At 54.4% G+C, this 25,464-nt stretch overlaps 3 protein-coding genes across 5 annotated transcripts in view; all 3 read left to right on the forward strand.

Annotated features, from left to right (window-relative positions):
• Positions 1-2,269, forward strand: part of LOC130574631 (uncharacterized) — a 31,722-nt gene extending 29,453 nt beyond the window's left edge. Inside the window, exon 24 of the mRNA XM_057367965.1 lies at positions 688-2,269. Coding sequence (XP_057223948.1) covers positions 688-1,793 — 1,106 coding nt within the window. The 3' untranslated portion in view covers positions 1,794-2,269. The remainder of the gene's footprint in view (positions 1-687) is intronic.
• Positions 2,270-5,634: 3,365 nt separating this feature from the next.
• Positions 5,635-10,888, forward strand: LOC130574575 (E3 ubiquitin-protein ligase TRIM7-like). Of its 3 annotated transcripts, XM_057367878.1 has the most exons (7): positions 5,635-6,067; positions 7,197-7,283; positions 7,562-7,792; positions 8,081-8,103; positions 8,389-8,504; positions 8,755-8,787; positions 9,765-10,888. In XM_057367878.1, the coding sequence occupies exons 1-7, from the start codon at positions 5,660-5,662 to the stop codon at positions 10,274-10,276; spliced, it is 1,410 nt and encodes a 469-aa protein (XP_057223861.1). In that variant the 5' UTR covers positions 5,635-5,659; the 3' UTR covers positions 10,277-10,888. The 3 variants fall into 3 exon arrangements, with proteins under 3 accessions (XP_057223861.1, XP_057223862.1, XP_057223863.1); XM_057367879.1 differs by lacking the exon at positions 8,755-8,787; XM_057367880.1 differs by lacking the exon at positions 7,197-7,283.
• A 25-nt stretch (positions 10,889-10,913) lies between these two features.
• CDC25A (cell division cycle 25A) lies at positions 10,914-24,424 on the forward strand. Its single transcript, XM_057367875.1, has 16 exons — positions 10,914-11,901; positions 13,659-13,738; positions 15,258-15,312; positions 15,690-15,722; positions 15,851-15,887; positions 16,256-16,357; positions 17,131-17,229; positions 17,885-18,019; positions 18,663-18,737; positions 19,343-19,492; positions 19,759-19,851; positions 20,280-20,342; positions 20,450-20,548; positions 21,206-21,336; positions 21,661-21,772; positions 23,177-24,424. Exons 1-16 carry the CDS (start codon positions 11,450-11,452, stop codon positions 23,315-23,317), a joined length of 1,857 nt encoding a protein of 618 aa, XP_057223858.1. The 5' UTR covers positions 10,914-11,449; the 3' UTR covers positions 23,318-24,424.
• The last annotated feature ends 1,040 nt before the right edge of the window (positions 24,425-25,464 follow it).

Raw genomic sequence — 25,464 nt, forward strand, 5'->3', positions numbered from 1 at the left:
TGCCATCCATCCCATTGCCATCCATCCCCCTGCCATTCCATCCCATTGCCATCCATCCCATTGCCATCCATCCCGCTGCCATCCATCCCACTGCCGTCCATCCCATTGCCATTCCATCCCACTGCCATTCATCCCATTGCCATTCCATCCAACCACCAGGTACTCTGGGAAGCAGGAGTGTCTCTCCCACACCCGATCACGGCGAGGCTGAGGGAAGGGGACAGTCCCCGGCTGGCTGTGCTGTGCAGGGAGCAGAGCTGGCAGCCTGGAGCTATGTTTCCATCTAGCGGTGCCGTGCCAGGAGTGTTGTAGCCCAGTGAAACAGCAGCAGATGGAGCTGCTCTGGAATCATTCGGCCACCCGAGCCCTGGCAAATTATGGTGCTTTTATCCCCCACTTCCTGCAGCACCTTGAGATTGCCAGCCCTTTCAGCAGGTGGTCAGAGCACACTATCTGGGAGAGCCTGGCCAGGGCTGGCTTGTCTGGGCTCTTTGTCCAGGGGTGACATGGCCCATCCCCGTACTCGCGGTTCTGGCTGCAGCTGGTTCATGTCCAGAAAGTCAGGCCGAGCRGGCAGGCACAAACAGCTGCAGGAGCCCATGCAGGTGTTTCTGTAGCGCCCAGGGGTGTAAGAGGCCACCCCGTCCCACCCGATGACCCTAACTCCATTTGGTTTTCCCCCCTCAGAGGATGGGATCGTGATCAAGACAGAGGAGGAGGAGGAGGAGGAGGAGGAGGAGGAGGAGGACCCTGACCCACTGGAGCCATGCACCATGTTCTCGGGTCGGAGCGAGCCGCCAGTGTTTCCCAGCCACGAGGCCGGGCTGGGCTGCGAAGCGCAGTGCAGCTCCAAAGTGCAGCCCCGGGGCCTGGCCACCCGCATGAGGAAGGCGTCGGCCTGCGAGAGGGACTCCGGGGACATGAAGCCAGCCGGCGGTCAGCAGCGGAACCGGACGCGGGAGAGACCCTACATCTGCCCCGAGTGCGGGAAGAGCTTCATGCTCAAGATCAACTTCATGATCCACCAGCGCAACCACCTCAAGGAAGGGCCCTATGAGTGCCATGAGTGCGACCTCAGCTTCCGCAACAAGCAGCAGTTCCTGCTGCACCAGCGCAGCCACACGCGCCGCGGCGTGGGGGTCCCGCGGCGCCCCGAGCACGGCCTCAAGCCCCCGTCACGGGCCCCACCCCCGGGGAAGCCCTACAAGTGCTCCGAGTGCGAGAGCAGCTTCAGCCACAAGTCGAGCCTCAGCAAACACCAGATCACCCACGTCGGGGAGCGGCCCTTCACCTGCGGCGAGTGCCGCCGGAGCTTCCGCCTGCAGATCAGCCTCCTCATGCACCAGAGGATCCACGCCGGCAAGAACGAGATGGCCTTCCTGTGCCCCCAGTGCGGCAAGAACTTCACCCGGCCCTCCCACCTGCTGCGGCACCAGCGGACTCACACCGGCGAGCGGCCCTACCAGTGCAGCCAGTGCGAGAAGACCTTCAGCGAGAAGTCCAAGCTCACCAACCATTACCGCATCCACACGCGGGAGCGCCCGCACGCCTGCGCCGTCTGCGGGAAGGGCTTCATCCGCAAGCACCACCTCCTGGAGCACCAGCGCATCCACACSGGCGAGCGGCCCTACCACTGCACCGAGTGTGGCAAGAACTTCACGCAGAAGCATCACCTCCTGGAGCACCAGCGCGCGCACACCGGCGAGCGGCCCTACCCCTGCACCGAGTGCACCAAGTGCTTCCGCTACAAGCAGTCGCTCAAGTACCACCTGAGGACGCACATGGGAGAGTGAGGGGCTGCCGAAGCTTCCTCTACCTCCCTCCCTCCCTCCTCCTCCTCTTTCTCCTCCTCCTCCACTCATCTCTCCCACCCTCCCTCCATCCATCTCCCCCTACCCCAGCTCAGGGCATGGACATCAAGGAAGCTTTGTGTGGTAGCGCCGCTGGTCTGGTGGAGACTCGGCTGATTGGAAATAAATTAATGAATTAAAGCAAGCAACGCGCGGCAAAATTAAAAGATTATATATATATAAAATTAACAGAAGCAGCTGATTTAGGGGGAATCCTCACCAACAAGCAAACAAACCACCAACAAAAGAAGCCTGTACACAGGGTGTTTTGCCAGAGTAGGACTCATAACTGCTTTTTAAATCTACTGGTTGTTTTTTTTTAATAAATGTGGAGGAACTTTTTATTTGATAAGCAACCTTAGGATGGGCAAGATTTTTTTTTGTTTGTTTGTTTCGTTTTGGGGTTGTGTTTTTTTGGTTTTTTTTGGGTTTTTTTTGTTAACTGCTCTGTAGGCTGATTCTGGCACAGTCACTTTTTGTCCAGGAGCTCTGCGGAGGCGCTGCCTCGTCCAGGCTGGACGCAACAGGAGGAGCTCCGGCCRGGGGGAGGTGAGTAATTAACAGATGCAGCTGATGAGGAAGTTCTGCGTGTGTCTAGATTGGAAGCGCTGATAGGTGCCTGCCCGGCTCGCGGGGCTGTGATGCACTCCTGAATTATACAATAGAATAAAATTCTAGTTGCAGTAAAAGACCCTTTTTCTGGTAGGACCCCTCTGCAAGGTTCCTCCAAACACCCGTTCCCAATGCTCAGTCCTCCCACCGGGGGCCTGGCCCTGCCGCCACCGAGGGTGTCAGGGTGCTGTGGGTCTGGCCACGGGGTGCTGTGGGGTCACCATGGACTGAGAGCGAGACCTTGATGTGTTTAATTGCTCTGCTCTCCTTGAGCTGCTGCAGGTGGTGTCGACTGTGCGCTCCCCAACAGTAGGAGCAGCGGGATTCCTGCCCCAGTGAGGAGCAGCTCCAGGCTGGCTCCAAGGAAAGACCTCCCAGCTCCTGGGCACCCGCTGCTGGGGTGGGTGGGACACGATCCCTCTCCTTGCTGTTTGATTGAGCTCCTGTTTGTACCAGCTCTGTTCCTGGGGATCCCAGCTTGTCCTGGCTGCAGCTCCTGAGACTGGGCTGTGGCTGGGCTGGGTGAAATCCATCTGAAGGGCTGGGCTGGGGCTGGGGTGGTGACATCAGCTCCCCGGAGCACACGGGGCTCCTTCCCAGTGCTGTCAGATCTCATGTTGGACAATGGCATCAATAAACGGAGCAATGATGGGAGAAGTTGTCGGGATCTGTTCATGCCTTTGCAGAACCAAAGTCCTCATCCAGGACTTTCCTGGCATATTAACCCCTCCCAAGTTTGGAATTTATTGCCTTCTCTGTTCTAGAAAGGCACAGAGGGCAGCACAGCCACATGGAGCCACTGACAGCCACCAGCTGTCACCACTGTGGCTGGGAGCATTTTGGGGCTGCCAGGGCAGGCTCTTGCCAGGGCTCCTTCCTTCTCACTGCTGGGATGGTGCCTACAACTCCCTGGAAGCTGTTTGGGGTTTCAGGTCAGGGCCTGCAGCCTGACAGGTGTTGATACTTCTATCCCTGGAAGCTGGGCCAGGTTGGACAAGGCTTTGAGCAACCTGGGATAGTGGAAGGTGTTCCTGCCCTTCCGGGGGGTTGGGACAAGATGAGCTTTGAGGTTCCTTCCCACCCAAACTATTCTGGGATTTTGTGGAAAGTGCAGTGATGGGGCTGATGCCTTGGGAAGGAGGTGTGGGTGCAGGACAGGAGGACATGGCTGCAGCCCTGTGTCCCTTGGCAGCCTCCCTGTGTCCCCCTTAGCAGGACTAAATTCAATTATGGGGAAGAAGGAAATKGAAAAGCAGAACCKATTCTGGTTCTCAGCAGCTTGTGTTCATCACACTGGCAGTGACACAGACCTGGCAGCATCCTTTTTTCTTCCTAAAAATGGATGAATTCAGCTTTTTATTGTCAAAACCAGAACTAAGGTGCCTGTACTAGCCCGGCTGCCCCTCCGCAGCACCAGGACTGTGGTGTGGCYGGGCTGGCAGTGCCCATGCTCTGCTCTGTGTCACTGGGCCCCACATGGCAGCTCTGCCCTTTGCGCTGCTCCTCGCCTGCCACACACAGACGTGATAGCCTCAGTCACTGGACACTGCCAGGATTTAACAACATCCTGGTGACCTTCAGCAGCTCAAATTTCACCAATCCGTCTGCAGGCGCAGCTCCCGTGCCAGTGGGACAACATGGCCATCGTGGCCCTGAGTGCAGGTGGCAGCAACACTGAAAACCACAGYGGTGGCAATTAACAGCATTGTCTCACAGTGGAACATGGATTCGATGGCTCCTGTCCTGTGGGTTTCGCCTGGTGACACCCAGCTTTCCCTGGCCTGGGGTGCTGGAGGAACTGGACACAGATGGATCCAGAAAGAGCAGGAGTCACTGCTGTCCCCACTTGGGTGTGAGATGGGCAGTGTATCCCCAGCAGCACCCCAGAGGCTCCAGATGAGTGGGGACATCAGGCTGTCACCCCAGGGTGCTGCGGCTGGAAGCATCATCATGACCTGTGACAGGCACTGGCCCGGGGGCTGGGATCCACCGGGGCAGGGAAGAGGGCAACAGGGTGGCAGGAACCCTGGGCAGGGCGCAGCCATGGCAGGGCAGTAACTGCGCGGAGAGGGGTTTGTTCAACTGCTTTATCGTGTCAGGGGTGAATGGTACCCTCAAAATACTCCTTGGGCCCCGGATGGCAGCACGTGAGGGTGRAGGAGGAGCAGAACCCACGGCTGAGTATGGGGGGTTGATTTTGTGCACGCAGCACCCACTGGGGCTGAGCCTACGGCAGCAGCACAGAGGGGACAATGTGGACCCACAGCCTGCGGAGAGGCATGAGGCAGCGAGGGGCTCTGCTCCCTAAGMACCGCTGCTGTTCTCGGGGTGCTTTGGAGCTGGGCTGAGAGGGACGGACACCCTGGGAGAGGCGCTGGCAGCCATGGGGTGTGGGAATGGAGGCTGGAGTGGAGCAGCCGTGGGTTTGGGGCGATTTCAGGCGAGCAGGCCGGGGCTGGCAGCACAGGGAGGCAGCATAGGATTACCCTCGGCTCCCGCACGGCACAGCTGCCGCCCCGACACAATCCCTTAAAACTGCATTAACCCCAGCCCGGATGGCCGGGCAGCGGCTCCGACGAGTGCGAGGTCTCGAGAAGAGATTCCCGCTCGGCAGCTCCGACCCGCCGCCACGGCCGAGCCAGGGCGAAGCTCCCGSACGCGTTCCAGGTTATTAAATATTAAATTAATTTAAACATCCGGAGCATCCGCGGGCGCTGGCAGCACCGTGCCGGAGCGTGCCGGCTGCGCCCCGGGGGAAGGCTGGGATGGAGGTTCAYACTCACACTCACACAYTCACCCCAGCCCTCCCCATCTGCRGCCGCTGCGTCATCCCCACTCGCGTGGGCTGCCCACGGCCACGCGTGTGCAGACACGGGCACACGCAGCACACACAGCGGGCCCCGTGCCTGTGTGCCCCCGGTGTTCTGCTGCTCGTTCCTCCCTGGCTCGCAAACACACACACGGACACACGGACACGGACACRCACGGGTGTGTTCTGAGATCCAGGCACAGGAGCAGGGAGAAACAGGGACATTCCCATACATACATACACACACACACACACATGCACACACACGCGTTTAATGACATCGATGTGCACACTGGCGCACAAACACACACACCCAGCCTATCCCCGGCGCCTCAGCCCCGCCCCGCCCCGCTCCGCCCCATCCCGTCCGTTCCCGGCCGTCGCGGCCATGGCTCGGGAGGTGCTGGCTCTGGGCGAGCAGCTGGCGGCCGAGGCCACCTGCCCGGTGTGCCTGGAGCTGTTCGCGCAGCCCGTGCTCACGGCGTGCGGGCACAGCTTCTGCCGGCAGTGCCTGGAGGACGTGCTGGRGGACCCCCCGCGYCCCGCCGCCTGCCCGCAGTGCCGCACCACGGTGGAGCCGGGCTCGCTGCGCCCCAACCGCTCGCTGGGCGCCATGGCGGGGCTGGCCCGGGCTCTGGAGGAGGCGGCGGGGCGGCCCCGGTGCCCCGAACACGAAGARCCCCTGGCGCTGTTCTGCGAGCCCTGCGCCGCCCCGCTCTGCGCGCTCTGCCGGGTCGGGCCCGAGCACCTCCAGCACCGCGTCCGCCCCGCCGACGAGGCCGCCCGGGAGCTCCGGGTACGGGGCCGGGGGATTGGGAAGGGGCTGGGTGCCTTCGTTGCCGGGGGGGTGTGGCCGAGGGACACGGGTTGGGGGCGTCTCAGGGCACAGAGTGGGGTCACTTCCGGGTGCAAGTCAGGGTCACCTCCGGGCACAGAGTGAAATCCCCTSCACGCGTGGGCTGGAGCCCCTCGGTGCGTGTGTCTAGGTCCCCTCCAGGGACAGCAGGGGTCCCCTCTGGGCACAGGTTAGTGTCCTGTCTTGGCAAACATCTGGGGTCCCTGCAAGGACAGGCTGGGGGCCGCTACGGGCATGAGCTGGAGGTTCCTCTAGGTATGGATCTGGGTCTCTTCTGTGCCTGGGTAGGGTCTCCTCTCAGCACGGTCTGCAGTTCATTCAGGGCACCGGTCTGGTTCCCCTCCACACACAGGTTAGGGTGGGTCCCTGTCCAGTCACGGATTTGGGCCTCGCCCAGCTGCCTGGGGTCCCTGTCTGGGTACCAGTTTGGGATCCGCATCTGTCTGTGGGCTGGGTCCCGTATCCCACCCTGCTGGGGCTGCTGGTTCTCCCATCGCCTGGCCCCAGCCCACCCAGAAGCCCAGGTCCCTCTGACTGCTCACCACTGTGTGTCCCCACTTGGTCCCTTGTGCCCCAGATGTCCCCAGCCAGGGTATCTCCCCCACAGTGTGGGCTGGCTCACTGTGACACGGGGGTGGCTTAGAGGAGCATGAGAAGTTTTTTAATACTCCAGCAAATTTAAGGAGCGTGTCTGAGACACTGCTACTGTCACTGCAAACCTCTTCCCAGAAATCCCACTTCCAATGCCAAAAGCTGTTTTTTCTAATTAAAAATAAAAATAAAAAAAAACCCTCAAACCACAGGGTTTCCACATGGAGTTATTCCAGAAATGTTTCTGGCCACAAGAGCTGTGGATGGGGATGTCCCCAGTCTGACTAACTGAGTTTGGAGAGTGCTATATCTGGGTGTTGTCTCTGAGTTCAAAATCCACCTCCAGGCACCCAGGGGTCACCCCCAGTGACTCCCCAGACTAGGATTGTCCCCACAGGGGCTGTTTGGTGACCTCATCTGCCTCCTATGAATGTCACTCCAAAACTACCAAAAATGCCTTTTTTAATCCCTGTCCCAGGAGACACTCCAGAGCAACCTGTTTATTCTACAAAAACAGAAGGAAAAGCTGAAGCCCAAAGGAGAGCAGAAAAGTGATGACCTGCTGGTGTGTGTTCCTCTCCATGCCCCACACTGCTCCCCTACCTGGCTCCCCAGGAATGTGCCATCTTTCCCTCTCCCCATATATATTTATCTGCTTTTCCGTGACAGTTCTTTCCTCCCTGTCCATCCCATATGCCCTCCTTGGGCCCCTTGCCTCCCCTCTCTCCATTGTTCCTGCTTTTCCTCTACAAAATCTCTGGTCCCTTTCCGTGTGGTCCTTGCCCCCTCTCTGCAGCAGCCGGAGGTGGGGCTGGCTCAGAGCCTCTGTGCGGTGCCTTGCAGATGACCATGGTATCGGAGGCGCAGCGTGTGCAGGACACCTTTGAAGAGCTGCAGCACTTCCTGAAGGAGCAGAAGAAGATCCTGCTGGCCCAGCTGGAGCGGGTGTCCCAGGAGCTTGTCAGTCGGAGCGATGAATACAACTCCAGGGTTTTGGAGAGGGAGTCGCTGCTGGACACGGTGATTGCGCAGATCCAGGACAAACGGGAGCAGCCGGAGCTCGAGTTCCTCATGGTGAGGCTGCATCACCCACTGGGTGCTGTGACCCCTGGTGAGGCTGGGGACACTCACCTGGCACCCTCTGCATGCCAGGGTAGCYGGGGGGGACAGGCCAGGCTGTGACACCGTGGTGTTCCCACTGTGAGTTGGGGCCCTGAGGGAAGGGAGGGTTGGGATGAGTTGTGGGGTGACCCCCAACCCCCTTAACCTGCTTCACAAAGCTGGGCAGCCATTGGAGCTCCCTGCCCCAGGCACCACTGTCCTCAGCAGTGCCAGAGCTCACCTGTGTTTTCTCTCTTGCAGGATGTTGGCAAAATCTTGAGCAGGTATGAAACGGGCTTGGTGTCACTCTCCTGTGCAGCTCTTTTGCCAGAGGTTTGGGAACACTCCAGGAGCCAGGAGGGAGGTGGTTTGTCCTGCTGAGTATTTGGGGTTACATGTGATGTTACTGGGAACCAGAGGCCATTGCACCCCTCTAAAAGATGAGGTTCCCATGCTGGTAGTTGTGACACAGCTCCCCTGGGTTCTGTGGCTGCAGGGATTTCCCTGTTTCCCTCCTGGCCCTGGCTGACAGCTGGGCTCAGAGCTCCTCTCCATGTTGCTCCCCTCAGCTGCGAGGCAGCCAAGGCCCCGATCCCAGAGCCAGTTTCCCCAGAGCTGCAGAGGAGCATTGAGAGCCTCTCTGAGACGAGCCAGCTGGTCCTGGACATGGTGGYCAAATTCAAAGGTAAAGCTCTGCTGGCTCCATGCTGGGCTTTCCCTGGGCTTGGCTGGAAGTGAGAAATCCTCACTGCCTGGTGCCACTGCCTGGTGCCTCTGCCTGGGGCTTGGGAGCAAAATGCCTGCTCCATATGGGAACCATCCCSAGGATGGGCTTTGCAGGAGCCTGGGGCTCCACATCTGGCTTGCCATTCTAATGGGGAGTGGGAAAGGTGCCACAGGAGAGATACTCACACATCTTCCTTTCCTTCTTCCAGAGAGCCTGCAGARCGAGGTAGACAGGGAAAGGGGTAAGTTTTTGGAGCTGGTGGGCACAAGTGAGGGRGAAAACCTTTCCAGCAYGAGTTTCCTCATGTCCTTGGCAGARGGAGWCTCACACCACAACATCTAAACCCRGMATCTGTCTAGAACTGAGTCCTACTGTTTTGGCTAGGCCTGCTATAAGAATTCAGGTCTGTCCCCGTGCCAGGCAGCACCAGGGACCCTGTGSTGTGACACCAGATGAGGACCAGGACAGCACCAGGCCATGTCAGTCTRTGACCAGTTAAGCAGAGGGGCTGTMCATGTTTTTAGCTGGCATTTAGGCATGACCAGAAGTGCTTTTGCAGGTGCTTGGGGTCCACATGATGCAGCATCGCTGGGCTCAGCACTGTTTGTGCTTAGGCCACTCTCTGCACTCTCAATTTTTGGGATGATAGACTTGAGCGCAGCACGGTCGTGCCTCAGTTTTCCCCCTGCAGTCCCCGGAGGAGTGGGTTTAGCTGAGGGTCTGGGGTGGTGACGCTGCCCGGTGACACCACGGGATGGCAGCAGAACATCCCACATGGATGGGCAGCTCCGGCTCCGGAGTGAGGATGCCGGGTTGCTCGGCAGAGCAGGGCTCACAGCTGGTTTTCTCTTGCGTGAGCATTTGAGCAGGGACTGGCCTGGCAGGGCTCCTGCCTTGCAGCAGTGCCTCCTCACACCTGCGGGATGTAGTGCTCCCCACAGCCAGCAACATCCAGCACATCTGGAAGCAGATTTGGCAAAGCCCATTGTGTCTGTCACCCGCAYGTGGGACACTTCCTGGCTCAGTCGTGCTTCAGGCAGCATCTTTTCAACCCTTGGGTCCCAGAGTGGGGGACAGTGGGATCCTGTGCCCCATGCCACCCGAGGGGCTGCAGGAGTGYCTGCTGTGCTCCCAGGACATGTCCCAGCCCCGTGGTTCAGGGGGGAGAGGTGCTGATTCCCCCAATARGAACAGACTGACATTTCTGTCATCCTTCAGAGAAGGTGACGCTGGACCCGGAGACGGCGAGTCTTCACCTGACCCTCTCGCAGGACCACAAAACCGTCTGGCTTGGAGATGGGAGACAAAMCCTCCCTGACACCTCCAAGAGATTCACGGGCAGCCCCAGTGTCCTGGGCTCCCAGGGGTTCACATCTGGGAGGCATTAYTGGGAGCTGGAGGTCGGGAAGGGGGAGAGCTGGGCCGTGGGGGTGGCCCTGGAGTCCGTACTTAGGAAGGACTCGCTCAGCGTGGCCCTGGGGAAGATCTGGGCCTTGCGGCTGGACTGGGATGGTCAGTACACGGCACTTCACCTGCCCCCTGCCCCACTGGCACTGGGGGAAAAGCTCCAGAGAATCAGGGTCCACCTGGAYTATGAAGCGGGCAAAGTGACCTTCTACAATGCAGAGAACATGACACAGATCTTGCAGTTCAAGGCCTCCTTCACCGAGAAAGTCTTCCCRTATTTTTGGCTCTGGTCACGAGAAACCCACATCCAGCTGTGTGACTGATAGMGTTGGATGGGCTCCAGGTCTCTGCCCATGCCCTGGGCTCGCTAAGCAGGAAAGTGTGGGAGTGACATGGCATCACGCTGCAAACCTGCTGCAGCTCTGCCTGGGCTGGATSCCCTCTGCACTTTGCTGCATCTCCTCCTTCCAAGCCCTTTGGAGCATTAAAGAAGTGCTGTCCCACCTGGGGGGTGTCTGCATGCTGGTATTCTGGCTAGATCTCATGGCAGCAGTGTCCTTCCTCTCCCTGTGGGCACTGAGGCCATGGGAATAATCGGTGGGGAGGAGGGAAGAGGCTCTGGTGGTCCATGGTGGCCTTTGTAGCATTGTGCTGTGCCGGAGGATGCAGCCACCCCACACCCAGGAAGTCAGGGTGGAGCCACCAACTGATGATAGTGGTGGTAATTGCTCAAAAAGCTTGTAAAAAGGAAAATATTCAGGGAGGGAGAGCTGGAGTGAGGACACAGCTGGAAGATCAGCAGGAGCTAGGGAGTGTGATGGACATCTCTGAGATACAGGGGGTCAGGGAAGGAGCAAAGACCACATTGTCTAATCCAGGAATCAGGAGCATTGTGTGAGTGATGGATGGAAGGGCCCGGGCAGAGGGAAAGGTCTGTGGGTCATGTCCTGAAAATGTGAGATCCGCCGGATTCAGCAGCCTCTGGAACCAGCGGAGAGACGTGGCAGAGSATCTGCCACAATGTGACAGCAGAGATTTGCAAACCCTGAGCTGAGGAGAAGCTGCGAGTCCTGAGAGTTTATGTGGAGYACAACCGGCGACAGTCAAGTCTCCCTTCTGCTCATCGCTCCATGATCCCCATCCCAGTGTTGCAGGGATGTGCACTGCCTTATTTCCACAGCCGCTCACCAAACGCCTCACTAAACGCCTCACTAAAGACTTTTGCTCTCACAGAGAACTCACTTGAAAATAAATTACGTGGGAAGGGCTCTTTGGCTGAGCGAGGCCGTGTTATCTGCTGAGTTTGTACYTTTTTTTCTCTCATCGTCCCCATTTTCCCCTCACGCCCAGGCGAGAGGGGGACCGCCGGAAACATGGCGGGAAAGCGGCGCGTCAGTGAATCGGAGACTACATTTCCCAGTGTGCAGCGTGGGGGGCGCTAACGCGGTGCGCTCATTAGGAACACTGGGAAATGTAGTCCTCCCCCGCTGGCGCGGATGCCCCCCACGCCGATTGCTTCGCCTTCCTATTGGTCCAGAGCTGCCGCCGTGGGCGGGGTCTCTCTGCTGCGCCGCCGTTCCTACTGGCCGGGGCGCGCGCGGTGGGAGGGGAGGTTTGAAAAAAAACAACCCGGCCCCCGCGGGAGGCCGCGCGCTGATTGGCTGAGCCGCGGTTTGGCGCCAGCTTCGGAGCTGGCGACGGGTACCGGCTGGGGTCAAAGCGCTGCGGCGGCCGCGCTGACGGCAGTGAAGGGACGGGACAGGACGGGTGCGCTTCCAAGTCCCATTCCCTCTCTGATGGATCCCACCCCGAGGGCTTCACACTGCCGCCGCCTCTTGCTCCTCTCGCCGGCGTCCCCCGCCTCGCCCGCCGTGGCTAAAGCACTGTTTCAAGATGAGCTATCGCCTGTCTCCGATCTTCGCCTCACCATGGAGCAGCTGGGGCACGGGTAAGTCGGGGCGCTGGGCCCGGGCACCCCCCTTTTTCTCGCCTCTGTCGTGATGTCCCAAAAAAGCGACGTTTGAAGGGCTTATCCTCCGCTCTTTCCTCCCGTTCTAAGGGAGCCCCACTTCCTCCTCCCGCCAGCTATACAAGCCCATCTGGGCACTTTGTCTCTCCTTCAGGGCGTTTTGTTCCCTCTCCAGACGCTTTGTTCCCCCTCCCGGACCCAGCGAGGCCTGGGGAGGCTCCCCCCATTTATAAAAAACCCCAAGGCCTCCCGGAGTCGTTTTCCTTCCGTTCCATCCGCCCCCATAATTTCCTCCCGCTCAGTGAAGCCTCACGGAACTCCCTTCCCTCCAAAAAACGCCAAACCCTTGGGATGTCTTTATCCACCTTCCTCAAACCCCAAACCCCGGGGATGTCTTAACACCCCTTCCCTAGACCCCAGACCCTCGGTAATGTCTTTACCTCCCCTCCTCGGCACTGCGAGGTCTCAGGAACTCATTTCCTTTCCTATTCACCACCCTTTACAGAAGCAAGGCCTCGCGTTGCTCATCTGCTCTCACCCCCAAAAAAGTGAGGCCGCGTGGATCCCTCCTTTTCCTTCTCCCCACCCCTGAATAGAGGCCTTGGGGGTCTCTTCATGCCCTTCTCCTTCCAGAGAGAAGCATTAAGGGCTCATCCTGCTTCCTCTCCTTCTGAGCACCCTCTCCACACTTGAAACCAAAGCCTGCAGCACCTTTTCCCCCATCCCTTCCCCCAAAAACGAGGCCTCCCGGAGCTGTTTCTCCCCACCCCCGCCCATGAGGCCTCCGGGAATTTTATCCCCCCCACCCCGCATTGCCAACTTCCATGGCGCCCCTTTCTTGACGTGTCCCCCCTGCAGGGCTCTCTCCTCGTGCCCCCATCCCACATGGATCCACGTTCTGGGAGATCTTCCCCCCTCCCCGGGTCTGCTCTGGGTATTCATGTCTCTCCTGGGCCCTTCCCAGGCTTCCCCCTCTCCCACAAATATCTTTGTGTCCCTTCCTGCCTTCCCTGTTCCACCCCAGCCCTGTCCCCGCACCCTCCTCCCTTTTTCTCCATGTGCCAGGAGCTGCAGTCTTTGGGCTCTGCAGCTCCTCTCCTGTTCCCATAACTCCAGCCACAGTTGCTCCATTTTCTGGTCTCTTAACTCCTCTAATCCCATTATTCCCACAGTTTCTCCCTTGTGTGGCTCCCGTTTTGTCCTGGCCCACTCAGGTCTCAATGACCCTCCTGGGTTTTGTTTGTTGATTTTCTGTCCTCATTTCTGCAATCACCTGCTTTATGATCCTTCTCTCTTTCAGATTCCTGGGATTCCTGCAATCCATTGGTAGTTCACTCCATGTAAATTATTCAGTCCTTTGATTTTGTAGCCCTGGTTGCATTTTTTTTTAATTGCCACATGCTGGAGCCTCACTCAGGTAGTTTTTCCCTTATATATGTGGGGCTCCATATGATTTTCTTCTCTCTCAGTCCTGAGGTTTAGTGGATAAAATTAAATTTGGGAGGTAACTATTTATCAAAATGACCTAGAAATTTGGCACCTAGAAGTTTGGTACTTTTTTCTATGCAAAACCCAGAATTAAAGGAGCGGCTGCCAAAGAGAAAGTTGCAGTTCCAGGAATGATAACTGGGCTCTAGTAGAAATCCAGGTGATGATCACCTGTGCTGTACCTATCTACAGTGCTGTATTTCTTGCTTCAATTAACTTTTAAATTAAATCCCAAATTTCCTTTACAGGAAGCATGAAAACCTGGAGCAAGATCTGGGAACCAAGACTGGGTTACACAGATCGGCATCTTCAGAATCTACAGACTCAGGTAGGGAGTCCTCAGTTAATAAATAATGATTAAGAATTGGAAAGCAATGCATTTTTACATGGGTCCCACTGCAAGCAGCTCCCAGGGTTTGGATAGAGAACTATCCCTGTTTGCAGTCCCTGCAGCCCCTTCTTATTCCTGTGCTCTTGGAAGGAGGGARGCAGGTGGAAAATCCCTCAGGAAGCCTCTTCAGCTCGTGACTGGGGCTGTGGGTGGGTTTTTTCAMATTAATTGTCCTGGAGACTGTGAGCAGGAGAGGTAACAGGGAGGGAAAACTGGTTCTGCCCCCTGGGGCAACTCCAGCAGAGCCTTTTTCCCTTTTTCCCTGTGGTGCTTTGCGCTCTGGGGTGGTGTTTGTCRGAGCGGTTCTGTGGTGTCCTGCTCTGGACATGGTGCCAGGCAGCAGGGACAGCTGGAGATCCATCAGGCTGCTGGGGATAACCCAGGCATTCCTGGGGAATTGGACTCCCACCATTCCCTGATCTGGGGTAGCTCATGGATGCTGATGGTGTGGAAAACAGGGAGGTGGTGTTTCACCTCTCCTGTTGGGATCTCAGCCCTGAAAAGGATCTCCTGGAGCTCCTCCTGCCTTTGGAAGGTGAGGAGGCTGAGTCCTCACTGTATTTTCTGTCTCTAAACCCCAGACTGTGCCAGTGAGTGGCTTTGCCATGTGCTTTTCTGTTACCAAGAGCAGGTTGATGATCTGAARCCCCTCAGTTCTGGGACTGGCCTGGAAGGATTTTTTGGTTTTCACATGAGGTGTTTTATCAATGAAAATGAAATCAAGTTTCACTCCATAACTTGTAGACGCCTTCTGGTGCTTTACTGCTCCAGCTCAGGGAAATCCCTGTTTCCACCTCAATTTATGCCCCATTTTGARGGCACTTTCAGCCTAAAAATTAACTTTATGAAGTGTTAAAACATGAGTACAGCTCACAAACCACAGAGCAGGACAGAGAAACCAGCCTTTCCAAATCCTCACTTTCTGTGGCTCTTCAGGAATCTGTGTTGGAGTGAGTTTGGACGTGTCTGTGCTGAAATGTTTTGCTTGGTTTGCGCTTCTGAAGTGCTTCCTGTTAATTCCCATTAAGAAGGGCCTTTTGACTGCTTATTTTTTTGGAATGAGCCCAAAATGTCTTCGTAGGAAGAGGTGTAACTAAAACATGGCGTAAGGGAAAAAAACCCTAAAGGACTAARTTGTTGATTAAGGTGTGTGTGAGAGGATAAGCCAGGAGTATTCCATGCTGAATGCCAGCACTCTGTTCCATGTGACAGCCCAGGCAGGGCCTGGGGGGCTTTTTTTAATTATCCCTGCTTTCCCCAGGCACTGACACTTGATGATCCAAACGCCACGGTSGGGAGGGACTGTAACTCTTATTTGTCCCTGCACCGAGGGGAGGCTGCACATGGGACTTTCCACATGAATTTCCTGGGCCTTTCTATAGAAATTTGTAGCTGTGTCCAGTAATCCCTGGTTCCTGGATATAAATTCAGTGGGAAATGTGTGTCTCCTCTGCAGGTTTGGCTTTGGACTCTCCTGGCCCTGCAACCTCACACGACACCATGGAGGACACGTAAGTAACTCCGTGTTAAACCTGACTTGTGGCATCATTAACAGCCACGGCCTAATGAGGCCTTGGGGCTTTTCCTCTGCTGGCACATGTGCAGTGGGACTTCCCTGCTGCACTTCCTCATGTGCTCTGCAGTTGGAATGCTGGGATTGGCCCTTCCTGTGCCCAGGGCACTGAAGTGCTGGTTCCCAGCAGGGGTGTTKTGGCAACCACATGGCACTGATACCTGCCTGCAGTCTGGGGCTGCACCAAGGTGTAGCTGAACTGCATTTTTTAGCATTCATTTGTGCTTTTCTGTGCCTTAAGAACCACAGTATTATTTAATTTGGGAAAGATCTCTAAGACCTTCAAGTCCAACCTTTGATCTTTTACTTTGGTAGGTTTGAGAAAGCAATCAAAGCCAGCAAGCTGAAGTAAGTATGATTCTATTTTTAACTCTTCCTCAGTGTCTCTTTTAGATTATGGAGTTGGGGGGTGATTTCTATTCATTGAAATGCCAGAGCAAGATGTTGAAATAAATTTTGGTTCTTCTTCGTTGTAGCCTTCGAATACCTTTCAGAAGAATCCATTCCCTGCCGGTAAGTGAGAGTGGTATTGGTGTTTTAGACATGTTAAAGGATTTAGCATGGTTTTAGTTGAGTACATTTAGTTGAATATTTGTTAATTTTCTGGCCTCAGCACCAGCTGCTGGGATGCTTAATGTCAAACTGCAGCTTGCAAATGCCAAATCACACTTAATTTAGTGTGAAATTTCCGTGATGTGGCTCTRTCACTGGTGCACTGAAGATTTTGGTCCCTGTACCGAAGTGTCGGCAGAGTTTCTTGCACAGGGTGTGTGCAAATTCGTAGTCAGAGACCTTCCAGTCTTTATTAACCCCTTTAGTGCTTAACATCTGCCTGTGCAAGGACTGATGCCCAATCCTGAATTGTTCCTTCTGTGTTGTAGCAAAGCCTGTTGGGCTCCAGCCCTGCTCTGAAGAGAAACCCCTCTGACTCTCTGGACAGTGATGCTTTTCAGCCTTTGGAACAGGATGAAAATAAGGAGAATGTAAGTGTTGTTTCCTGTTGCCTGCCATGATCAGGTGGGAGGGGAGAGACAGCTGGATTAGCACATCCCTGCCACAGGGAACGGAGTGGGAAAGGCTTCAGTTACTCCCTGCCGGGCTGCTCTTCAAACACAGCACCTTTGGCTCAGTTTTTCTGAAGGGAATTGGCAGCACTGATGGGAGTGGCTGCAGACTGATGGGAGGTTAATAAAATTTGGGAAGACTCTGATTGCCCAGCTCTGCCCTCGTGCCACTGGCCTTGACTCGTTTTTGGCTGTGGCAAGGGAGAAGGTATTCCCACGGCTTGCTCTGGACAGCTGTGAGAGCTGCTTTCAGAAGGTGCTTGGGTAGATCTCTCTCTTCCCACTGCTGCCATGGGGAGCCCTGGTTCCTCCTGGAACTGGTGTCCTGGGCCTGCCCTAGCTGCTGGGAATCCCATCGGTGGGACTCCAGCAGCTCTGCAGGTGTCAGGACACAGCCTTGGCTGCCTCCAAAAGTGATTTGTGCTGCAGAGAAGTTGACTGACAGAAATAGAAAAGCGCTGAAGCCTGTAGGTGATGCCAAGAGCAAAAATGCTGGATTATGTTAWATGAAACATTCCTGTAACATCTTTAATTTGAAAACATTCACCTTCAGCTTATTCCTGTTGGCAGCAGGGAGCTTAAATCTAAAATGTCAGGCAGTTTAAGAAAAACTAAAAATATAAAAGGATCCAAGCAACTTAACACAGTTTGTAATTTTGCTAAAATGATCATTTTGCTGCTTTTTATTTCAGGAATCATTTGAGTTTAAGAAGCCAACCAAACCAGCATCTCGTTGCTTCCGTGATGGAAGGGGTGTTTCTGGAGCAAGGCTGAATTCAGCTCCAGCTCAGGTAATTAGTTCTTTTCAACTAATTCTCACCTAATTCTCTGGGATCAAAAAAAAMCCCTGCTGTCATGGTTCTAAGGAGCTGATGTCACTCAGATGCCAAATWGAAAAATTTATTTATCTGCCAAATAAGAAAATTCTCACCTTTGGCTCATGAGATAGCCAGAAATTGGAAACATTGTTCTGGGAAAGATGAGTCAGCACAGAGCTGAGGTTCTGCTCAGTAATTGAAGGGAGTGTGGACAGTGATGTGGGATTGAAATGATTGGTAAAGTTGATACTTAATGTTCAGGCAGATGCGTTTGGAACAACAAACCCAGCTGGAGAGGTGCAACTGGATTTTGTGTCCAGATGTGACATCCAGGGAGGAAATGTTACCTTATTCATATCTTGTTGTTTAGAAAAAGCAACTGAAAAATGATGATGGGTCCTTGCAGGGAAACAGAGCTGGGGGGCCAAATCTTGTTTCCACTCCCTGGATCCAGCAGCTCTTCATCCTGGGAATTCCTGCCTGTGCTGTGCTCAGCACCTGCAGCTCAGGGTTGGGAATAACCACGGTGTTCCCTGCAGTACAGAGAGCTGTGGYAGCCCCTCTGTGGCTTCAGCACCCTGCAGGGAACAGAGGGAATGTTGTTAAAACTCATTCTGTCTTCTCTCAGCTGCCCATGGGTGAAACAGCCTCGGGGGAGCAGGAAAACTACAGGGCAGCCTTCCTGCAGCAGCATTCCCTGCCCTCCTCGGAGAGCGAGGATGATGATGGCTTCCTGGAGCTGCTGGATGACCAGGATGTGAAGGTGTGTGCAGAGGGAACAGGATGGAGATCCCCAAACCTGCTCTGTCTGATGTGCTCTGGCTGCAGTAAGGGTGCTCAGACTACACCACACTGGGTATTTGGGAACCGCAGAATCCCYGAGTGGTTTGGGTTGGAAGGGAYCTTTAAGCCCATCCAGTTCCAGCCCCCTGCCATGGGCAGGRACACTTCCCACTRGGAGATTCTCATCTTCTTTTCCAGCTCACACTGGGGTGTCCTTATCCTTTAAGTGCTCTTCCCTAGTGCAGACAGTGGGATTGGCATGTGAATAAGTGAATTATGTGTAGTTTGAGACCTGAGGGAATTATTTGAACAGTTGGTGTTTTTCTTTAGAAGAGGTGGTGATTGCTTTGAGCTCTTCAATACAAGACTCCTTCCCACTGAATTTGAAATGCTGAAAGCTCTGTGGGCTCATCTTTGTCAATCAATCAATGAATTGATAAACTCACCTTCTCCAACATGGATTGGCTCAGTTCTGTTATTTCCTTAAGAACTGAACTAATAAATTCCTAAAGCTGCTCTGACAGCTGAATCCAGCTGGAATGTTTGTCCAAGCCATGCAGGAGCTGTACTTGTAATGTCTCCTGTGGTGAGATGGATGAGAATGAGCTTCCTTCTCTTCCCAGAATGACGAGGAGATGCCTTCRGATGTGTCCAGCCTGTGGACGGCACCGCTGGTCATGAGGAGAGCGGACAATCGGGTGAGTATCCCCACAGCAGGGACAGGGACTGCCCTGGCAGCTGGGACAAGTGTTCCCGATGTCTCCTGTATCCCTAAGAACAACAAAACAAGCCCTGGCAAAATCCCCTGCMGAGTTCCCTTATCTCTGCAGCTGCTCACCTGGGAGACTTTGTCAGTGCAGAACAATTGGTGTTTACAGGTATAAAACTTCTTGCACTTCATAAATGTGAGAAGAGCTTGGCTTCCCTTATCAGAATCTTGACATATCTGGAACTCACTCTGCACAGACTCACCTGGAATGCTGTAACCTGATCCTCTGAAAACAGACTGGGAAAGGAGTTTAGGCTCCAGCAGAAAGCTCCTTAATCTGCTGATAAATTGGCTGCTAATTGGTGTAGAGCACTTTGCTGGCTCTTTATCTTGCTTATGGTGCTCCAAGCTCGCCCAGTAACAAGTGTTACTGGAAATGTAAAGCCTGGATAATTCAGATTAACAGCCCCCTGTAGCTGTGCAGTGGTGGTGCCTTAAATAAGGCAAARTTTGGAATAATCTGAAAGGTTGAGTTGTGTTTATTTTCTTTTATAAATCTTTGCTGTCCAACTCAACTCTTCTCCTCCCTCGCAGGCCAAGCGATGCCGGTTGTTTGGCTCTTCGTCCATGTCAAGCGTTGCAGGAAGAACCACCCAGAAAAGGATGGAGAGATGCCAGGAAGAGAATTCTCCAGGGAAAAGCAAGAAGAGGAAAAGCCTGCCTGAAACTTCCGAGGACTCAACGGTTGGTGGCTCAGCATCCATTTTGTGACACAGAATTGATTAGGGGAGATCTGGTGTTGGTCTGGGGAGGTTTGTGGGAGCTTTTCCAGGTGGATTGTTGGGGCAGCAGCTGCACAGTCCTGAAGCTGAGCTTTGCCCTGATCCAGCAGGGAAGCTGAGGACTCAGTTCAGGGCTTGGGAGCAGGCTCTGAGCTGTCAGCTGTGGGAAACAGGGAATGGGATGTGCCTTCCCTCTGTGCTCATGGATCCCTGACCTGTGTYCTGCAGAGCATGAAAGTAGTGAGGACCCAGCCCTCCACAGCAGAGATTGAGAGCATTTTGGACAGTGACCAGAGAGACCTTATTGGGGACTTCTCCAAGGTAATTCCAGAGATTCCAAGTATTAACTGAAGTGTTTAAGGGCCTCTCTTGGTGGGGATGTCACAAACCAGCCCAGAAAAGCACTTCCCTTTACAGAGGCTTTTCTGATTCCGTATAAACCTGCCTTGCTTCTTTGGATTTGATCTTGGAGGTCTTTTCCAACTTTAACAATWCCAYGATAYTCAAACAACCGGGAGAGGGTGTTGGTGAGAAAATGTCCCAGGTTAAGACACAAAGTGATCCATTTGTGGTTAAAACCYTGTAAAATCCCTCTAGTGTAGGAGCCAAAAATGAAATTCTGTCCTTGGTTTTAGAATTCTTAGGAGTTTTAACTCCTGCAGATTCTGGTCAGGAGAGCAAACTGCTGGATACTGTGCTGTCACCCACGTGCCTCACAGCTGGAATTTTCTCAATTCTGTCTCTTGCAGAGTTATTTATTTGACACTGTCGATGGGAAACATCAAGATTTAAAATACATCGACTCAGAAATGGTGAGTGCTCCAAGGAGARCCAGAAAAATTCTTCACTGGTGTCTGGGGAATAACACAAAAATGGTTTGAAACAACTGAACTCTGCTTTTTGTGGTTTTTTTCCTCAGATTGTGTCTGTGCTGACTGGGAAGTTTGAGAGCTTCATCAAGGAGTGTGTGATAATTGACTGTAGATACCCCTATGAGTATGAAGGAGGACACATCAAGGTATGTTGGCCCCATAAGAGCAGTGCTGGGTGGTCTGAAGCTGCAGCTTGGGGTCACTGGGCACCCTGTGGGGCTGATTTTTATCCAAGGCCACATGGATGTGTTATCCCTGTGGTCCCACACTGGGATCCTGTCCCACCCACCCACTGCCTTGATCTTGGACAGAGGATCTGTGAGCAGAGGAGGGGCTGGGGCCATCAGGGTGATGCAAGTTCCAGAGGAGAATGTAACTCTGTGTCCAGCATCCTGGTATCTTGGGAAGCAAAAACTGGAATGTTAAACTTCATTTAAGTCACAGACTTCAAAGAAAAAATGGCTTTGTAAAATAACCAGGAAGAGGTCACCCAGAGAGTTCTGGTGGGGAGCCCCTTTCAGTGCCTCRAGGGGCTCCAGGAGAGCTGGAGGGGGACTGAGGACAAGGCATGTGGGACAGAACATAGGGAATGGCTTCCCACTGCCAGAGGGCAGGGATAGATGGGATATTGGGAAGGAATTCCTGGCTGGGAGGGTGGGGAGGGGTTGGCACAGGGTGCCCAGGGAAGACTGTCCCTGGTGTCCTGGTGGGGTTTGGAGCTGTGTTGGGAGCAGGCTCCCAAGGAAATGGGGTGAAGTTGTTGCTGGTCCCCTGCCCTCACTGCTTGGACTCTGCCCTTCCAGGGTGCCATAAACCTCCACATGGAAGAGGAGGTGGAAAACTTCCTGCTGAAGAAGCCGATCCAGCCRTCGGAGAACAAGCGGGTCATCGTGGTGTTCCACTGTGAATTCTCCTCAGAGCGGGGCCCTCGCATGTGAGTTCCACTCCCCAGTTCAGGAATTCCTGCAGCACTGGGAGCTGAGTGCTTGGGGTGGCTCCAGTTCCTGTGCAGGGGGTGGTTGTCACCTCTGGCAGGGTTTGGGACAGCCTGGGCTATGAGAAGCTGTGCTGGGCCTGGGCTGGAGCACTGCAATGTTCAGAGGGGAAGGAAAAGTCAGTGAATGTGGCTGGGTGGCTCCTCAGCCTCTCACTGGAGGCAGCTCCAACTCCTGCCATCACAGGGATGAGGGCTTTGGGATGTGGGTTTGGCAGTTATTGGTTGAGTGTGGGATTTAACACGGGATCTTCCCTGCTGCAGGTGCCGRTTTGTGAGGGAGCAGGACAGGCTGAGCAATGAGTACCCAAACCTGCACTACCCAGAGCTCTACGTGCTCAAGGGGGGCTACAAGGATTTCTTYTCCAGGTGCCAGGTGAGTAATGGGGCTTCCTGGACCCCTGAAAGTGTCCAAGGCCAGGTGTGACAGGGCTTGGAGCACCCTGGGCTAATAGGAGGTGTCCCTGCCCATGGCAGAGGGTGGAACAAGGTCTTTCAGGTCCCTTTCCAACTCAAACMATTCCATGATGATTTTGTGATCTCTCACACTCAGAGGAGAAATGACAGATAAATAATAAATAATTTATTCATACTCAGACTTCTCTTTGGGGCAGAGTGGTTTGGCTGGAGGGGCTTTACCTGCTCTCTCTCTTAGTGGGCTGTTCCCAGAGCAGCTTAGTCTGTTCCTTGTCTCAGAGCTGTCTTCCTGCCAGAGCTGAAGGGCTTTTCCACTTGTGTCAAGAGTAAAACAGAAGTGGTTTCTCCCCCTTGAGAACGAGCTGTCACTCAGGGAAAGGATTTCAGCCTTCTCGGAGCAGGGGAGAAGACAAGGCTTGACAGTAATTGCTGGATAATAAATGGAAACCTGAGAACTTGTACAGTCCTAAACCAGCAAAATTGAAAACCTGAGCTTGGAGTTTGCAGCCTCTAATTGAGACAAGGAAACTAAAAACCACCCCCAGCTCTTCCCAACACTTTGAGGGTGGKATTTCTCCTGTCACTTGGTTCCTGCAGCTTTTCCATGGTCCCAGTGCTCCTGGGATCTGTTCTGCTGTTCTCACCTAAACAGGCCTCAGTCCCTTAGGCCCCCCCACTGGCAATTATCTGAGAGATTGCTTTCCTGGTGCATTTCCAGGGAGATATATTTGGCCTGTCCATGGCCAGCTGGATGGGGCTGTCATCTTCTTTCCTGTGGGATGGTGGCTCTCCCAGTGCTTGGAGCTGATGGCAGTGAGTGCTGCCCGGGGTTTTGGCTCTCCCTGCGATTTGTTGGCTCCCTTGGGCTGAGGGACACCCCGGGATTGGGTTGTCCCCCTGGATTTTGGGTTGTCTCCATGGCTGTCCCGAGGAGGGGGGAATGAGGCCTCAAGGTGGCAGCACGGGACAGCCAACGGCGGCTCCCTGTGAGGCGGGACCTATCCCGAGGYACAGGGATTGTGGAATGCTCGGAGCTGGAAGGGACCCACGGTGATCGCTGTTCGTATCTTGGCATGATCAGCACCTGCTCCGACCAGCGGAGCTGATCTCACCCTTCCCGTGTGTGCCTTTCCAAGGTGAACACCACACTGACTCTGTGCTGTCTGCCAGGAAATTTGGGATGAGAGCCCTGGACASAAAGCCCTTGGTTTGATGGCTGGCACCTGAATATCCCTGGACTTTGTGTGTCTGCCATGGAGCTCCCGTGTGGAGTGGGGGGTGTGTCCCTGTTCTTCCAGTGGCTGCTGGTGGTGGGATCACCACCCTGGTGACACCGAGGTGACCCCAACTTCTCTCTCCCCAGAGCTTCTGCGAGCCCCAGAGCTACCGCCCCATGCACCACAAGGACTTCAAGGAGGACCTGAAGAGATTCCGCACCAAGAGCCGGACCTGGGCTGGGGAGAAGAGCAAGAGGGAGATGTACAGTCGGCTCAAGAAGCTCTGAGGGCTGCAGGGACCCTCAAGGACTGTCCAGCCTGGGGACCTCAGTGGGAGAGCCACGTGTTCCTGCGCTCCCACTCCCCTGGGCTGTTYCCTCCGTGGGAGCACCTGGACCTTGGCCCCATGAGCCAGACGCCGGCTGGGAGCTGCCTTGGAATTCTTTTGGTTACGTTGCTTCGTGAAAATGTTGTGGCTTCTTGTGCTGTGTGACACCTCCAAAGCGCCCGGGGAGGGTGGGGACAGCCTCGTGGGGCTGGGCTCGGTGGGGTCAGCACTGCCAGGGAATGTTAGTGCCTGTTATTTTTTAACTGCTTAATTTTATTTAAATACAGTTAAGTGAAGCCAATACCGCTGCGGYTGGATCATCTGGATTGTACTTAAACCTTGATTGTGCTCCAGGGTGACTTGCTTGGTGGGATTTGGGTCATTATCTTTCTCAGTTGCAGTTTTGGTTTTGTGTAGCATTGTGGGGAAGGAAGATGGGAAATATTCCCAACTCCCAAATATTTTAGCTGGAGATTCCCATCAGGCTGAGTGCTGCGGGAAGCCCTGGGAGCCCATCTAAGGGGAAACTGCTTATTGTTCATAAATATCATGTTCACCTCCTTTAGTTATTCCAGGCTGTTTTATTTCATGCTCTCTTTGTTGATTCTGGAGGAGTTGGTGTTTCGAAGGAGGGAGAGTTTTTGGGAGCTGAGGGAGTCCAGCAGTTGGGTAATCCTGGGATTCTTAGTGGTGTTGCTGCTGCTGCCTCCAAGGCAGCTGCTCTGGGGATGGCTGTGGCCACTTCTCCATCTGCTGGGAAAGGCAAGAAGTGGAATTAATCCGTGGGGGAAGCAGAACTTCCTCAGCAGCGCTGAAACCCCCAGCTGAGGAAGTTCAGTGCCAGGCCCCCAAACTGCTTTGCTGCTGGTGTTGGCATCACTTCAGCCCCAACTCTTAAATCCATCTTCCTCACACACTAAGTTCCTGGTGAAACTGGTGCTCCTGGGAAGTTCCAGCTCACTTTGCATGCGTTCTTGTATCCACGTCAAAAACCACTGAAATGGAGGTGCCTTATGTGGAATTTGATTTTTAAAAAAATCTCTTAAAATCTGTTGTTAATCCTTTTGCTCCCAAGAGGATTAAACTTGGAATTCTTTCTCATTTAAAAAAAAAAAGTCAGAATTTGCTGTTTTCTTTCCAAGCTGAATCCCTTGAAGGAGGAGATGTTTAAATGTTAAATCAGAAGTGGTGGTTACAAATTTCCCCTCTTGCCTTGGGAAGGGGATGTGAGGTGGGAAGAGGCCACATGCCATAGAGTCAGGAAAAAGGTCGTGGGCAGGGACCTGAGTGCCCCAACTAGCCCTTTGGTTCAGCCCAGGGGATRAAGCCACAAGGGCCAGGCAGGATCTCTCAGTCCCACTCTGCAATCCAACAGTTTCTCCCTGTGAATGTTTTAATTCCTCCTCTGTGTCCAGGAAAAGCAGATGGAACCTGGCCTGGGTCACGACGCTCCTTTCCAAGGTCACTCAGCTGGAGCAAAACCATTACAGCACTCCCTGRTTTACAGCTGCACTTGCCCTCAATCTTGTTATTCCAAACTCCCTGCTACTCTGGATGTGGGGTGGGAGTTGTGGCTGTGTCCCAGCAGTCCCAGAGAGGAGCACAGGGGCTGGGGAATGTCTGTAATCCTGGCGGGGTGGACTGAGACCCCCTTTGTCACAGCCCACCTGATTCTCTGTGTTGGGAGTCCTGGGGTGGGACAGGGAGTGAAACAGGATCAAAACTSTAACAGATTGCTGTGGGCAAAGGGAATAACGTCCCAAATATCCAAACTGTTGACTCCCCCTCTCCTTGCAGCAGGGCACAGATGAGCTGCTTGGTGTCACTGTGGTGGTGGAAAAGCCCCAGGCKGGTGGTTGCCACTTTTCCCATTGTGTCTTTGCTCACTGCTTCCAGGATAAACTTCCAGAGAAGCTGTGGCTGCCCTGGATCCCTGGCAGTGTCCAAGGCCTGGCTGGATAGGGCTTGGAGCACCCTGGGATAGTGGGAGGTGTCCCTGCCCATGGCAGGGGGTGGCACTGGAAGAATTTAACGTCCTTCAACCCAAACACTTCTGTGATTCCACGATCAGGCTGCAGCCACCGGAGGGTCAGTGCTGTGTGTTCC

This window comes from Malurus melanocephalus, unplaced genomic scaffold (assembly GCF_030028575.1).
Source record: "Malurus melanocephalus ecotype Western Australia unplaced genomic scaffold, MMel_1.1 scaffold_86, whole genome shotgun sequence".
NCBI lineage: Eukaryota > Metazoa > Chordata > Aves > Passeriformes > Maluridae > Malurus > Malurus melanocephalus.